This window comes from Malurus melanocephalus, unplaced genomic scaffold (assembly GCF_030028575.1).
Source record: "Malurus melanocephalus ecotype Western Australia unplaced genomic scaffold, MMel_1.1 scaffold_91, whole genome shotgun sequence".
Classification (NCBI taxonomy): domain Eukaryota; kingdom Metazoa; phylum Chordata; class Aves; order Passeriformes; family Maluridae; genus Malurus; species Malurus melanocephalus.
This window is the reverse complement of record NW_026623323.1, coordinates 1,766,119-1,781,983: the sequence shown is the minus strand read 5'-3', so window position 1 is coordinate 1,781,983 and position 15,865 is coordinate 1,766,119. Positions and strand designations below refer to the sequence as shown.

At 42.6% G+C, this 15,865-nt stretch overlaps 1 protein-coding gene and 1 long non-coding RNA gene across 3 annotated transcripts in view; one reads left to right on the top strand and one right to left on the bottom strand.

Annotated features, from left to right (window-relative positions):
- Positions 1-182: 182 nt before the first annotated feature.
- On the bottom strand, positions 183-14,598 carry NRBF2 (nuclear receptor binding factor 2). 2 transcript variants are annotated; one of them, XM_057368401.1, is made up of 4 exons: positions 14,448-14,598; positions 4,617-4,701; positions 2,889-2,929; positions 184-1,787 (listed from the first exon to the last, which is right to left on the bottom strand). In XM_057368401.1, exons 1-4 carry the CDS (start codon positions 14,499-14,501, stop codon positions 1,071-1,073), a joined length of 897 nt encoding a protein of 298 aa, XP_057224384.1. In that variant the 5' UTR covers positions 14,502-14,598; the 3' UTR covers positions 184-1,070. The 2 variants fall into 2 exon arrangements, with proteins under 2 accessions (XP_057224385.1, XP_057224384.1); XM_057368402.1 differs by lacking the exons at positions 2,889-2,929; positions 14,448-14,598 and having other exon boundaries at positions 183-1,787; positions 4,617-4,679.
- The window catches only part of LOC130574896 (uncharacterized), a 74,637-nt gene continuing 66,344 nt past the window's right edge, over positions 7,573-15,865 (top strand). Inside the window, exon 1 of the long non-coding RNA XR_008965482.1 lies at positions 7,573-7,701. This is a non-coding gene — a long non-coding RNA (uncharacterized LOC130574896). The remainder of the gene's footprint in view (positions 7,702-15,865) is intronic.

Here is a 15,865-nt window from a genome sequence, read left to right as displayed (position 1 = left end):
CTCAGCACTGTTCCTACAGCTCCTGCTGGGCTGTGCCCATGGAACCCACAGAGCTGCTCTGCAGTGCTGGAACCCGGCTGTCAGCCAGGGCACTCCACAGGTGGCCAAGATCCTCTGAATTCATCCCAGCTTTCTCCAATCTGCTGGACCATGAACACAAAGCTCAGCTTTACGTGTGTACTAACATTTAGTACAAGTACCAATTTGTCCTTTATGCTCTGCAACATTTGTAGAAATTTAACAGACAGTTAGTGCCAAAACACCTTGGTTTTTATTTTCCTATCCTTTTTGAATCAGGTTAAGCTGTAAACAATTTCTTTTTCAATCAAATACTGCCAGCTAGAATTCCATTCATGCATCACTGAAAACAAAAAGGGTATTTTTCTTTAAGTATAGATTTTTCATTTTAAACCATGTCACTTTATACAGAAACCMATAGCTAGATTCAATGCACCCTGATTAGTTATGTAAACAGATAACCCAAAAAAAAACCCTCATCAACAGAACTAATAAGTTGGTTCCTTCATAGAATGGAAATTAAAATCTCTCCCGACTTGAGGTTAACATGGTCAGGAGTACAGAATGTGGCACATAAATCCATCTAGGAGGTGTATAAATTGCACTGTATCTGAATTAACGAAGTTATGCATAATGAAATGCACAGTTTAAATTCATGCTAGAAAGCATTTCTCAATACGAAGTGGCAGCCGACTGGCAACCATAACAGTTAGGTTCTGCACCATCATTTATGGCATTATAGATAACTATTACATATAGCATACTTAAAAACCCTGAAGGATTGTGTTACTTGAAACATTCTCCAGGCAGTTGTTTGGTTTGAAACGTTGGGAGAAAGACTAAAGAGCTCACCATCTTATACCAACTATGGTACCTTTAACTTCCATGAAGTAGATCAGATATGATGTGTATTTCACAGTAACAAAGTTGCTTAATGCCTTTTCTCCAACAGTAGGATTGTGGTAAATGTTTCTGCCCTCAGATCACCACTGTCCTGGTGGCTTTCCCTTTTCTCAAGTTTGGRTAACTACATTGAGCACTTTTCCTGGTTTTTAGCTATTCATCAGTCCTTTCAGTATATCGTCGGAGAGTTCCAGCAGCGGGAGTTCAGGGGACGGGATGTCCAGAGGGGGAAGGTTGGGTATTGGAATGTCCTTTGCCTTCCCAGCATTTGTGGCAAACTTCTGCCAAGTTGCAGCTGAAGAAGCAGCTTCYGAGTGCTGCTGCAGACCCCACAACTCTGACTTCTCGACAAAGTCAGCATCTACATCCAGCTCCTTGTCTACTGGAGATTTTTGGAGTCTAGCTCTTTCTGCTTTTAACTGCTTATTTTCTCTCCTTAATCTCTCATTTTCAGCTACAAGAGATTCTATGAGCCGTTTCAAATCTGCAATTTTGGTTGCCTGCTCTTCTATTATTGTTTTGTCATCTTTTGGAGCTTTACTCCCAATACATGCTTCCATTGGCTCCTTTTTTTTCTGAAGCAGAAATAAAAGCGTATCTGGGTCCCTGTCAAAGACACCCCGAAYATCCTGTGCATGTTTCTCTGTGGAAGAGCTGTATTTCTGAGCAACAGGAACCAGTATGTTTTGATCATCAGAGTCTTCAGCAGATGGCTTGTAAGAAGTCTGAAGATGTGTGGCTGCTTCCTTGTCAGCACTCTGCTGGGCTTTCAGCTTTTCCTCCCTCTTTGCCCTTTTCCACCTCTCCTGGATGAGCAGTAACTGTTTCATGTGACTATCCCTTTGTAATTCCAGCGATAGCTGAGCCTGAGTAAGAACAACATTAAACAATTTAGTGGGTGATCCCTAATCCCACCCAAATACTCACACACATTAAGTTACATGTCTGTAAATATTTACATAACAGCATCACTGCATGCCCGAGAGGGGGAGCTTTTGTTATTCAGATACTAAATCCAACAGCAAGTGCTCTCTGCTTGTACAGTGCAACAGATTCAGATATGTCACCCAAATTTAGCACAACTTCTGGCTGTTTTGTTTGTAAGTCACTGACCAGGCTGCAACACCTCTGGGCAGAGACGCCCTGCGTTTAAGTGACCTACGACCAACACCAAGAAAGAAGAGATTCACCTGACATGCACAGCCACACTTTGGCTAAACAATGAAAACTTTTTGTATGCTTCTATGATAGCATCTCTGTAGACATATCAATAACACCCAAAATAAAGCAGCAAACTGTTCCAAGGCCAGGTATGGTCCCAAATGATTCAGCCCTATTAAATGAAGGGGGTGGCATGGTGGTTATTAATTCACAGGAACCACCCGGGTGGAAGACCATTTTTCTACAGAATGACCCACTGGAGCAAAGACAGATGTCTGATCTACAAGGGTAATTCGATTTCATAATATCGGCTATATTCAAATCCTGCTGCTACAAAAGTGCTCAGCAGACTACACTACTACATTCAAAGATATGCAATGAATAAGAATTAATAAGAAAAAGTGTCGGGGCTGTTGTTCTGGAGATCCCYCAGTGAGGATGCATTAAACCAAAATGACAGACTCCAGATGAGATGCTTAGCTTTTTGTCTCAGCAAAATACTAAGTGCCTCACAGATAAACATGACACTGGTTTTATCACCTATTTACAATTGTCTGGCAGACTAGAATGTTGGAGACCCCTTGGATGGGTTAAGATTTCTCTTGTCCCTGCTTCACATAAACTTGAAAAAACTCTCTAGGAAGACTAATATTACCACACTTGTGAAAATCCTGGTGTAGTTGCCAAGGGTTCAGAAAATTTTGCAGAGGCTAACACACAGGAGGGGTGTGATGAGACACAATGGGACACATTGGCACACCACAGGGGTGTGGCTGGTTGTGGCATCTGCCGTGCTTTGGTCTCACCTGCTCCGACTGGGTCAGCTTCATCGCGTCCGTAAGGTACCCTGCGAGACAGAACATCCATCAGCACTTATGGCAYGGCTGCAAAACTCTTCCAGAAAAGCTAAGAAAAGCCTTCACAGTGTGCTCAATCCCCACATTAAGGCAGCAGTTTAGAGGCAAAGTATTTACCAAGTTACTGTGGCTGGAAACACCTGCTGTTTTCAGAACTCAGAAAAAATTACAGTAAGATCCTGTAATGCACACTACACCCTTCCCATGGTATCCTGTTGGCTTGGATTGCTCCAGTTTGTTTTTAGAAGAACAGCAGCAGTTTCCAGAAAGTCCCAAAAGAAAAGCTTTCCCATGAAGGGAAGAAATACAGCTAAGGACCAGACTTTTAATATACAAGCACTTGATGACAAAATGTGGCACATAAAATGCTCTTGCCCATGGTACCACCCATATTATGAAGTTAAATTTTAAATTATATTCATGATGAAAAGTTATGGTCTTTAGTTCCTTTCTTTTTCACTAACTTCCCCTCCAAACCAGAAAACGTGCTCGCTTAAGAGTCAGAGCAGCACTTTAGACTTTGAGCAGATGTTACTAGTGCTAAAAATGACAAGGTATGAGAGATTCTCGACCAAATTTGGAATGATGCAAKATAATGGCATAGAATCATCAGACAAAGAAAAGCAAAAAACATTCAGTGTATTTTTGGGTTTTGTCTTAGTATATGAAGTGAAAGAACACAAAAAGAAAAGTCTGCCTTTTAGAATAGAAGTGCAATCCCTCATCACTGTGAGTATTCATAAATAGCAAAGAAACTATTAGTTTCTCACTTTATGGGGTTTTCTAGTATTTATGACTGCAAGCGAGAATGCCTGGTATCTGGGTTACCATGTTCAGAATAGCCACTTACTTTGTCTCCACACAAGCCCTGTCACTGAAAATGTCCTACTTGTTGTATCAATTAAGAGCTCCTCTTTTTTCCTCTGCCAAGTAGCTGCCACACTGTCAGAGAGCTGAGGGACTCCAACACAAATAATTAAGCAGGAGTATTTAAATGGACAGGTAAATGCACAAGATCTCACACAGGGGAGGCTGTCCCTGCAGTGCTGAGGCCTGTGATGCAGTCTGCTGTTTTGCTCGAGTTCTGGGGAGCTCATCACCTGTTCTTAGCTGCCGTGATTCAGGAAAAGGAAGTTTTGTAAGCAAACGTGTCCTTTATCAACTGAGAAAGCGCTGTGACCTCGGTTATGAAAGCAGCAAGGAAAATGCAAAGTACAAAGTGGAACTGGCTTCGAGCAGGTACCCAACTTCAGTCTGTRCATGCCACAAGGTGTTGGCTCCATCTTCAGTCAAGAACTGCCTTCACAGTGATAACCACACACTAGCTAAACAACTTTGGAAATATCTGACTTTGGCTGCTCATATGAGAAAAAAAGTTTTTAAAAGGGCTCTTGATCTGGACTGAAAWACAAACTCACATTTTAAAAATAAAAATTTTGAAAGTAACTACACATTGTACTTTCAGAGAACCACAGAAACACAGAATGCRCTGAGTYGGATGGGACCCACCAGGCCCACTCAGTCCAACTCCTGGCCCTGTGCAGGACCCCTCAAAAATCCTGTGTGCCCTAGAGCGTTGTTCAAACACTTCTTGAACTAAAGACAGGCTTGGTGCAAGGAGCATGCAAATCTAAAAACTGATTTTAAGAGCTGAAATGTGAAAAGTAACCTACTCACCAGCAGCTTTTTTGTGACAAGAAATTGCTTCTTCATATTTCCCTGCTGCTAACAAGCGGTCTGCTTTTCTGCTTTGCTGGTGAGCCTTAAAATAAAAAAAAGAGCATTACATCAATGAAGGTTAACAGACAAATAGTTATACCTGTCTTAAAAGTAACCAGTACATCCAAAAAACCTGTACTGATTCCAGCTCTCAGGCTTTTAGGCTCAGATCTTCACTAGCTTCCAAGTTTTATAACTGGATCTTTTCTTTAATACTGCCTTACATGAGTCTGTACTGCTAAGAACTGAAGTTTGTTAATGCAGCAAAATACAACAAAATACTTTTGAAGCTGTTCCTCAGAAAGCACATGTCCTCCTTTTTAGGCAGGCACTTACCACAGTCATGTAAAAAGAACACTAGGCCAAAAGAAGTTATGAGTAGTTTTAAGTATTTTGGACCAATTTAACTGGCAGAATGTGAGATACTTGAATTGTGTTACATCTTACAGCTCTTTTGACATTTTCTGCTGCCCCATGCCCAAGACATTTTGCCTCTTGGGTGAATAAATTCCTGTTTTTTGTTTGCAGCTTACACCAACTAATGTTAGCAGCACAGCCATAGTTAAAAGTTTCAAAGTCATGTTGTCGCTGTACAACAGTTAAATCTATACTCCTATTTGTAAACCACTAATGTAAACCACCAACACAGACTAAGGTTGCTGCTGAAAGCAAGCATCTGATGCAAGTATTTACATATGCTCATTGAGAAACAGCATTGCATAACCAGAACTGCAACATTCATGAAAGCAAGTCTTTTTGTCACTACTACAAGAAATGAATTTTATGGCCCTTCCTCCAAGACAAGCTGTGTGAAAGGCTACAAGCACAAGCTGGGGACAGTCAGTTACACACACTGTTCAGGACTGCTTTACTGCAGGTTGAGCTTGAAGTAAACAGACATCACGTATTGATGCTTACATGGTGCTTATATTAACATGTATTTAAAATACAAGTTCCGAACTGCACCTTTGTGTTCCAAGTAGAGTCATGCCCTATAGTGTTATAGTAGGTTCAATTTTCTACCACAAACTGAACAGCTCTGACACCACAGAWGAGAATGACTTGTACAGAAAACATCCGTTTGGGCAACAGCTGTTCTTAAGCAATCCCAGGCAGTTACATCACTCCATGTACACATTTGGCTTTCCAAAAAAAATGATTTCATATGCTAATATGGTGTGTTCTTAAAAAAACCCAAAACACAACTCCTTGATTCTTCACTACAAATATTCTTTTTATATTCTTCTTCCTCATCTTCACTGAATCCTCAGAGCATTGTCAGCATTTTCCACTTCTTCTACCCTGAGGTTAAATAATCTCAGAAGAGGAAGTGTTCTTCTATTAGAAAATCATCTATTTTATGGCCTTTTTCTATGAACTCCTACAAATGATATATACCAAAAAGATAAACTTATTTCCCATTGGTATGAACAAACARTATGAGAACAGATAAAGCCATCTCCTTGGTTATTCCTGGCAGCCTGTCCCATTACAAATTAGCTGTGTCACGGACATAAAAACACCTGAGCTAGTTCTTTGCAAAACAATTTCTCAGTAAATTAGTATTGATACAGCTGTTTCTGCAAACTGCATGGGCAGGTCTAAAAAAAATAGGGAAAGAGGAAACAGAATAGCCAGAGACAGAAGAGCTAAAGAAAGCAATTCAACAAGCCAGGGGACAGGATCCATTTAGTAGTTTCTACATATAGGAATTTGAGTCCCATTGTTTCTTAAGGTTGTTCTCATATGTTTTAAACTACTGGAATATGACCGTACTCAAATCACTTAAGCACATGCATAACATCTGAGGRCATTCAGTTCTTATTTGATTGAGCAATTACATTATTTCCCTTCTCAATTAACTTCCAAGTGAAGCTGAAGGGAGTCTGAAGAAGTTGGGCTGAACTGTGAATAAAATTAGCAAAACAACAGRTGCTAGCAAAAAGAAAACCTAGGGTCCTCTGATGACAAGGTCACAATGCCTTTCTTGCTGTTACATCAAAATACACACGTCATGCCATCTCACTCTGATGCAACAGACTTCCCAATGGAAACAACAGGAGCCACAGCAGAGAAATAACAGTTTTAAGCACAGCCCTGTGTGAGAAAACTAGCTGTGTTGAAGTCAGTCACGGGCAAGGAATTCCTCCTTTCCTATCTTTTCCTGCCAGGTTGACATGGAAATATTTGCTCATTTATTCTAACTCGTGTTTGTTTCAATTAGTTGATYGTGGAAGGACCAAGGAATTTCTCCCACTTTCATGGTAGCTTATTTATAACGAGCAGTTTGAAGAAATTAGTGGTGGTGTTTCCTAGCAGCAAATGATGAAGCTGCAACAGAAGTCTTTGGACACTTAATGGCCATTATCGTGGATGAGCTCCTACATCTTGTGTACTCTGCTGGTTTATTCTTAGTGCTCAGTTACACTCAGCCACGCAGCTTCCAGCCATTGTTAGCCAATCTATTTTRAACTCAGAGTGCCTGTAACCCATTATAAAACTGGCAATGGAAGAACTGGTCCTCTATCATAAAGAGAAGAAGATTACTCTCAAGTTTATCCCTGGTCTGATGCCATGCTAGAGGAAGGTATTTACACAACAGCTATGGAGCTGCAATGCTGCTTCCCAGCAAATYCAAGCAGGACTGCTTTGACTTTGGTCTTGCTGCTGTGATTACACAAACACCTGCTGCTTGACTGTGGTGGGTTTATAGATCTGATTTCTCTTTCCTCTTCCAGCTGCAGTGCTGGAAATCAGTGTAGGACAGGATGTAAGAATGATTATAATTTATAAACCAGCCACGGAATTGAAAAGGGGAAGCAGGTTGACAACAACTTYCAGATGTCCCTCCCAATCCTGATGAGCAGGAATTGCCAGTAGGCAAATTGACAAGTGTAACACCTTGATTCTTGTAAAGGAAGCAGGTGTGAGTGCAGGATGGCCAAGCTAAAAAGCTTCCTCACCTGGCCACAATGTGTTTGCTACTTCAGAGGGTTGTGCAAGCCTTACTGTGACTTGAAGCACTCTGGACCAACTACAAAAGGTAAGGGAGACATTTTCCCATGAACTTTCCAGCTGCAGTTGAGATGTTGAGGGATGATGTCTGCTTTTTTGAAGTTTGTACTGCTCTTCTAGGGAAATGTTCCTGTTTGATTTTTCCACCCAACTAGCCCAAATCATTGCCTGTGTAATCTCTGAACAATCGAATGAAAACACTGAATCAAACAATCCTCTGGAACAGCAATGAGCGTCTCCCCTTTGCCTACAGCTTTCTTTAGCCAAAATTTAACACTCCATTTCTTTGTTGTTTTGTTTTATTTTTCCCCTACTATAGACTAGACAATGATGTGACTGCAGGCTGCGAGAAATAAAGCCGTAAGGCCCACTTGCCAGATCTATTACCATTCCCTCAAAGGCAAAAATAACAAAGTTAATTGTATTTCTAGAGATAGTATACTGTTACAACTTAAAGGACCACCACAGTATGATCCTAGCTTAGGCTGGGGACGGGTGAGGAGGGAAATCTTCCCCATACAGTTCTACTTGGTGGCTAGCTATCATAGAAAGGCACATAACAGGAAAAAACCTGTTTGACTCAACAATATTTTAAAAAGATGTAGTACTACTCATTTTCCACCAGAGTAGGCCTACTACCCTTTCCTAAGAGCAGTTATTTGCAACAGGGTTCCTCCAGCCGAGACAGATAGTCTTGTGTATGTTTTGGTTTTCTCTGTTCCYCTAATGGGAACAGCTCTTCACTGGACAAAGCCTTGCACAAGATGTTAAGCTTAACAGCYTTCTTTGTATATTTACAAGGGACTCTCTAGAAAATGATGTATTTTAATGTGATTAGGGAGCACAGTGCTTTACTTAAAATGACAAAGGCAGGAAAAACCCAGCTGCTAAAAGGATGAAGCCTGATGGAAGTTTAATTGCAAAGAAATTTCTGTTTGTAAATCTTTTAAGTGAAACCACTGTTTGATGGTGCTATCATCTATTTTATGTTATGGACTGTGCATACCCATTATTCTTGCCAGAAAAGATTAATACCTGTGCTCTCTTACTGCTAAAGAGGAAGGGCTTTTTTGGGAGATGAGGTATCTATTTTAGGATTTGTTTCCTTAAGGATACAGGTCTGTTTTCCATTTTGAACAGTCAGAAAGTGAATGTTGCGCTGCTTCTGTATYATCCAGAAGAGTGTTAAGTGTTTTCCATGTGGGTGTTTACAGCAGCAGGCCACAAAGGGTGGGACGAGGCGATGCACCATGGTTGGCCCCACCCCACACACACTCYGTTAGTGCTATACCTACAGAAACCTCTTTCAAACCCATTCTTACCACTAAATAGTGAATTTAGAAAGGTTTGAAAGTGTATGTCCTAATATGCAGTGAAAAATGGAATAAAGAGAGAATACAAGTGCAAAACTTGACCAGAGAGGTGCAAGAATAAGCTACGGCCACCCATCTATTTAAAAAAAAAAAAAAAGTGAAACCTTGATCAGGGTGACTATGGAAAATGCTTGTATTTACTGGCAGTCAAACTAAAAGCAAAAATAATAGAGTTGTACTGTAACTTATGCTGAAAAATGAGAATATATTCGCAATAAGACTAATAWATGGTAATGGTGCACCTTTACCATGAGAAGCAGGCCCCCATTTTTAAATATTTGTATTCTGTAGAGAAAGATGACTAAAGGAGAACCAAAAAAATGGCAAAATCTATTGTGGCTGTTCAACCAAGACCGCTAGTCACATGTTAGCTCAATTTCCTGTCTTTGAAAGCCTGTATTTAGCAAGGTTGACAGAACAATGAGTCAACTGTGTAAATTACAGGTTAGTGTTCCTATAGAGCAAAACAAGTATGTGACACTCTCATRAGGATGTTAGCACTGAGAATACAGACTCCTCAGTCACTTTGTATTGACTTGCAAAGATGTTGAAGTTCAACTTGCATGTAAGCAACAGTATTAGACTTTAAACAAGTGGGTGGAGAAGCAACCACTTGTTTAGGCAACCCCCATTAATTCACTGAATAGCTCTAATTGACTACGCGTGTGTTCCCAACCTATTCCAAGTTTCAGATAAAATGGTTAGTCTGAGTTCCTCACCATGCAAATGCAATTAAAGAGATCTGGAATGAACCCAACTTGCATTCACAATGCTCAGGTTAGGTGGAGTCTTCAGAACCCCATACAAGCAAAGCTGCACCCCTTTCCCTGACCACCTGCACCTTCATTAAGGTGTGGTATCCTTCTACCTACAGCATAGTCAAATCAACCTCATTCACTTCCTTTTATCCATTTAGTCTGACGAAAGCACTAAATGCTTCAACTTGTTTGTCAGAGCCATTTTCACAGACTCACARATTGGATTAGGTTGGAAAATTCAGTGAGATTGCGCTCAGCCTATGACCGAACACCATGGAGTCAACTAGATCATGGCACTGAGTGTCATGTCCAATCTTTCCTTATCCGGGGACGGTGGCTCCACCACCTCCTGGGGCATTTTGTATGCCTGCAGTTCTCAGCTGCTTTGGCAATTTTCTTCTTGTCCCCATATATAATGTCACTGCTGGTACTAYACAAGTCTTGCTGACTGGAGGTTACAGGCTAAGTGAGAATTGTTTCATTGCCCTGATAACAAAACCAGTCTGGGCTTCTGTCTGGGGCCCTAAACCACATGGCTCAAGCTGTTACAGCAACTGAGCTCCCACTCAGTAAGAGCATCTGAACAACAATAAYAACAAATTGTCCAGTAAACAAACTACCAAGCACAACAATTTCAAAACAAGTTGGGMAGAAAGGCTTCAGCTGTGGCTTCAGTCTGCTGTCTCACCAGGCCTCTCTGAGATGGCTTCATTTGGGTCTTTAAACTGCTGGTAATGCTTACTCAGAGCTGAACTCTGTGGCTTGMCGATAGGCAATGCCAGTGTGACACAGCAGAAAGGCACTGCTGGTAGSTACCCAAACAGCACMGGCACRGTGAKGAAATAATGCTTGTSAGCCACCCATTGCTCAGCTAATTACATTCTTAGACTGGRAGCTGCTGCAAGTTGTTTTATGTGCCACAAGGAACAGTTTTGTGCTGTGCTTTTACAACAGTTATATGCCTGCACTCAACACTGTTGAGCTTCTGCAAGGTGGCTATTACTGATCTGGCTGTTCAGCTGAGCATCTGATGCACTGCCAGTCACTTTACTCAGATACACTGCTGCCYCTGTGGCTTCACACCTTTCAGTTCTCCCACCACTGTGGTAAAAACAGATTTTGTGTTAGGCAYGTCTATCTAGTGATACCTCCCTTTTTGTTACAGTACAAGCTTGCTCTCTCTAATTAGAGCTCAGAATTGAGTGCATCTGCCTTTTTTTTTTGGTTTCACTTTACAAGGGAAGATCAAGAATGGCAGCTTTCAGGTTAAGCTTTATTTAAAAAAAATCAAAGAAAACAAATGGGGTTCAGTGGTTGTTTCTGTAGATTAACATAATATTCCTGGTTTTCCAATGAAAATAACTGAAGTGCAGGCTGGCATTAAGTCACAAACACATTAGCCTGTGTGGTTTAAATCCTTTGGTCTCTAGTGAACTTTCATASATGTTTTCTATTTTCTCCTCCTACACTTCCATATTGCATATTTATTCTGCTTGTTATTTTGCCTTTGTGTGGATGTAGCATTACCTCACTTAAAAATCATTTATTAAAGTAAACSATTGATTGACTTGCAGTGAAATGGCTGCTACCAACAGCTTGCAGCATTTAATATTAAAAGCTTTCCTTATATGAGATTATTGGCATGCACATTTTGTGCTATTCTCACTCCAGCTACTGGTCTGTGCTCTCTGGTTTTCACCAAAACAACAGCTCTTTAAGCTGGGTCCTTTATGCTTCAAGAAACTTAAGAGGGGATAGATACTCACCAGATTTTGGACTGTATTTTATTATAAACCATAAAAATGCTACTATCTTGCAGGAAGAACACCAAGTAGAGGTGGTAGGGCTCCTCAGCTACAGGACAATACTGAGGTGTTTGTAAAAGGAACATTGGGATGTTTTTGGTTTTGACACCAGATTGTGTGAAATAAGTAATCAGCTGGGCTAGGTACCTGTTACASGTGCCTGCTGATGCAGGGACTGCTCTTGGTTCATGCTGGTTTTAAGTTCCATGGTATAACCTAAACATTTTATTTGCAGGCTRAAGAAGACTCAGTTCCATAAACGTACAATATTATTTTAGGGAAATACTTATGTTTCARAGGGTTCAGAAAAACAGCATCATTGACGCTAGGAGAAGGTAAGATATGGCACTGTAAGTGTAAGGAGGGGAGGTTTTGTTGTTGTTTTTTTGTGGTTTTTCTGGTTAGGTTTTTTTTTTGTGGTCAGATCAGCTGGCCAGGAAAATCAGGACAGTACCCATGCTTTCCAGTAACTAAGACTAGATGCTCCAATCCACAATTAAAAGATAATTTTTACAAGACAGAGCAACCTTCAAATACTGTGATAAATTCTAATGAAAAGTGTTTACTGATGAAAAATCAGTTGTGTGAAAATTKATATACTGAAAGAGAGAAAATGTCTTGTATTTAAGTCATTGATAGTTAAATATGACTAATGATCAGATCACCATATTCAAAATAAATTATAGTTTACATGTTGGGTGATTTGGGGCATTTGGTTGCCTTTTTTTTTCCTTTGGTAGCTTAATTTTCCTCACWGGCATCTTTGAAAAAAGTTGTGCTTTTCCAATCCACAGGAACTAGACTTAGGTAAGAGAAGAAACTTATAGGAAAAGAGAGTGCAATAGGTAACACTGGATAGCATCAAAAACTTAAATGAATATTCTTATACTGGAGGTTGGCACCTTCCCTGAATGTTGCTGTCAATCTGAAGCTCCAAACAGAGAGGGGCTGTGAACAGAAGAGCTCTGCAAAACTGTAGTTCCTCCTTCCTGTTCATATCCTTGTAAAGATGTAGGCATATTCTAACCATGGTACTGTATTCATTCAAACTCTTATCATGAAGAGTTTCCATGGTGCTTGACACAAACTGAAAGGATGGGTCACTTTTCTGTATAAAATGATCCAGGACTGCATTGCCCAGCAGTTTCAGGACAAGTTTTTGTATTTCAGGACACTCTAAGGCAGTAGGAACATAATTGCAGGCAATTTCATACTTTTGTGTATGAAAGTGAGTAAAGCAACTTTTTTTTCCTGTATCATCTGTTACACAGGAATGTCTTGACCTTACTGTCAGCCTGGAGCTAGACAGGGATGGTAACTGCATACTCCCACTGTGGTCACAAGGTCACAAACCAGGCTTTAGTCACAGTTGTATCACTCGTACAGTCCTAAGTGGTCTCTGTAAGAAACACTACTGCCTGGTGATGCTGCAAAAAATGTTGTTACTTTCAGATGTTTACTAGTGAATATACAGTTATAATTTTCTTAGAATCTTATGCACTAGGTCTACCTTTTTAAAGGTGTTTACAGAGTCTGTGAAATAGCTATAGTTAAGCCCTCCTGCATTACCATGCTCTAACCTTAACTCCAYACCTGACTGTATGTAACATCCCCCATGACAGCAACAGGTTACAAGAGCTTTCCTACCTCCTGTTGTTTCCTATTTCAATTAGTCTTTCAGGAGACAGAGTAAAAAGTGAGACAGCATGATGCTGACATACCCTACAGATTTAAACAGACCATCTTCCTACTACACTGCCAGCCCTAATTCCATGAGTGGTCTGCAATGACAGTTCTGTAAGCCTTTCTGAAACTAAGGAAAACAATCCAGAAATACCTGACTGACTCTGTGGGCAAGGATTTGTCAGGGCTGACACCATCCTGGTGTAAATAAGCTTTGATTAAAAACTAAACTGCCACAAGTGTCTGAGGTTTGCATGGCAATGTCTAAACAACTTCTGGATCAAACTCATTCCTGGAAGCAATACAGTTTATTTACCAGTGTACTGCCTCTGGCTAACTGGACTGCTGGACCAAAGCTTGTTTTCTAAGGAAACACTACGTGTATCACCAGATAGGCATGATACAGCTTTGGTAAAACCCACAAGGTAGCAGCGAATTAACTCCTCTTCACCTAGATCTTGTCTATGGGACAGAGATCTACCAATTTAGGGAGATCATCTGATTTGCTTTTGTGAAGATGCATTTTTCAGACYATCTGCGTTTAAGTTCAGGTTCCTTAGAAATTTAGTTTAAGCAGAGTAATTACTGATTTAGGGTTTTAAAGCATTTCACCTTCTGAAATTAAAGGAAGCACTTAGCCATTACTGTGCCCTGACAAGCCTCTAAAACTCTTGAAACTGTCATGGATATGGCCTGTGTCATCTAGGCGCTTCCTCTAGACGCTTCCTTCCTGAACTTCCCTCGTCGCTTGCTTTTGCAMCGCGATGTCCCCCCACACCGCCCCAATCTAAACATGTCACGACACGCACCCCGGGTGGCTCCCGTCCATCCGCGCTCCCGGGCACGGAGCAGCGCTGCCCCCGGCGGGACCGGGGCGAGCGCACCCCCTCCCTCCCCGGAGCCGCCTCCAGCCCGGGATGGCCGCTGGGCCCCGCTCCCGTCCGGACAGGGCCTGACACGACACCTGAACAGTGTCTGGGGGGAAAAGAAGGGCGGCGACAGTCCCTTTTTCGGTTCAGGTCGTGCCTCTCCGCCCGGTTACCTGAGCGTAGGAGCCGAGGGGTGTCACCCTCTCCCCGCCGCCTGAGCGGCGGGAGCGGCGGCGGCACCGGCTGACAGGACGCGCCCCCCTTTCCCTCCACCCCCCGCGCTCACCAGGTTGAGGGGCCCCTCCATCACTTCCATGGGCGGCGGGGGCTGCGGGCACATGGGCGGGGGGCGCTCGCCGGTGCCCCCGGCCCGGCCCGGCGCGTCCCGGCCCCGGCGCGGGTTGTAAACACGGCGGCCGCTTCCGCCCTGCCCGCGAGAGCCGGGCGCCGCCTCGCGAGACTACGGGGCCGCGTCGCCGGGGCAACGGGCGCCGCGCGCGCCTCCCGCCCTGAGGGCCGAGCGCCGTGTCTGTGGGGAAATCAGGGAGAGGAGGTGGCTCCCCTGAGGGTGTGCCGGTCAACAAGGGTGAGGAAATGGAACAATAAAGAAAAATGGCACGTTCCTTGCTTCTTCGAGACGGCCCTAAAAGATGGGGGAGGGAAAAAAAAAAAAAAAAGGCAATCTTAGAATCGTGGGGTATGCTGAGTTGAAAGAGACCCATCAGGATCATCGAGTCCAAATCCTGGCCCTGCACAGGACACCCCAAGAATCACACTCTGTGCCCAAGAGCATTGTCCAAATGCTCCTTGAGCTCTGTCGGATTTGKTGTTGTGACCACTTCTGTGAGGAGCATGTCCCAGTGCCTGGCTATCCTCTGGGGAAAGAACCTTTTCCTGACATCCAGCCTAAACCTCCCCTCACTTAGCTCCAGCCATWTCCTCGAGTCCTGTCAGTGGCCACGAGAGTGAAGAGATGAGTGCCTGCGCCTCTGCTTCCCCTCATAAGGATGTTGCAGACCACAATGAGGACTCCCCTCAGTCTCTTCCAGGCTGAGCAAACCGAGTCACCTCAGCCACTCCTTGGAGATCGCTGCTCCTGATCTTGATTTAAAGTATTTCAGGGTTAATGATTGTTCTGTGAGGATGAGTAGTCTTACAGAAAGATTTCTAATCCAAGTTTGCAGCTATGTATGTATGTTTATCTCGACTTTAGTACGGCTTTTGACAATCTCCCATAACATCACCACATAGGAGGTGATGTAGTGTGGTCTAGATAAATGGACACAGAGGTGGACTGAAAACTGGCTGTGCTGCCAGACTCAAAGGGCTATGATCAGTGGCGGAGTTCCCCTGGTGTCCAGTGACTAGTGGCATAACCCAAGATATGATACTGGGTCCAGTATTATTTAATGCCCTTGTTACCAGTGTTACTTAATGCCTCCCACCACTCTCCTGCCCGGAGACTTGCTGAGGGGAAGAACTGTGGGTGAAMGTGCCCCCAGGATAGCCCACAGTGGTTCTTAGAGCAACATCAGTTATTACAGAAGTGCCTTTTATAATCACAGAATGAACTAGTTTGGAAAAGACCTTTGAGGTCATCAAGTCCAACCTATGGTTATAACACCTCCTCATCAASTAAACCATGGCACTGAGTGCCACRTCCAGGCTTTTTTAAAACACGTCCAGGGATGGTGACACCACCAC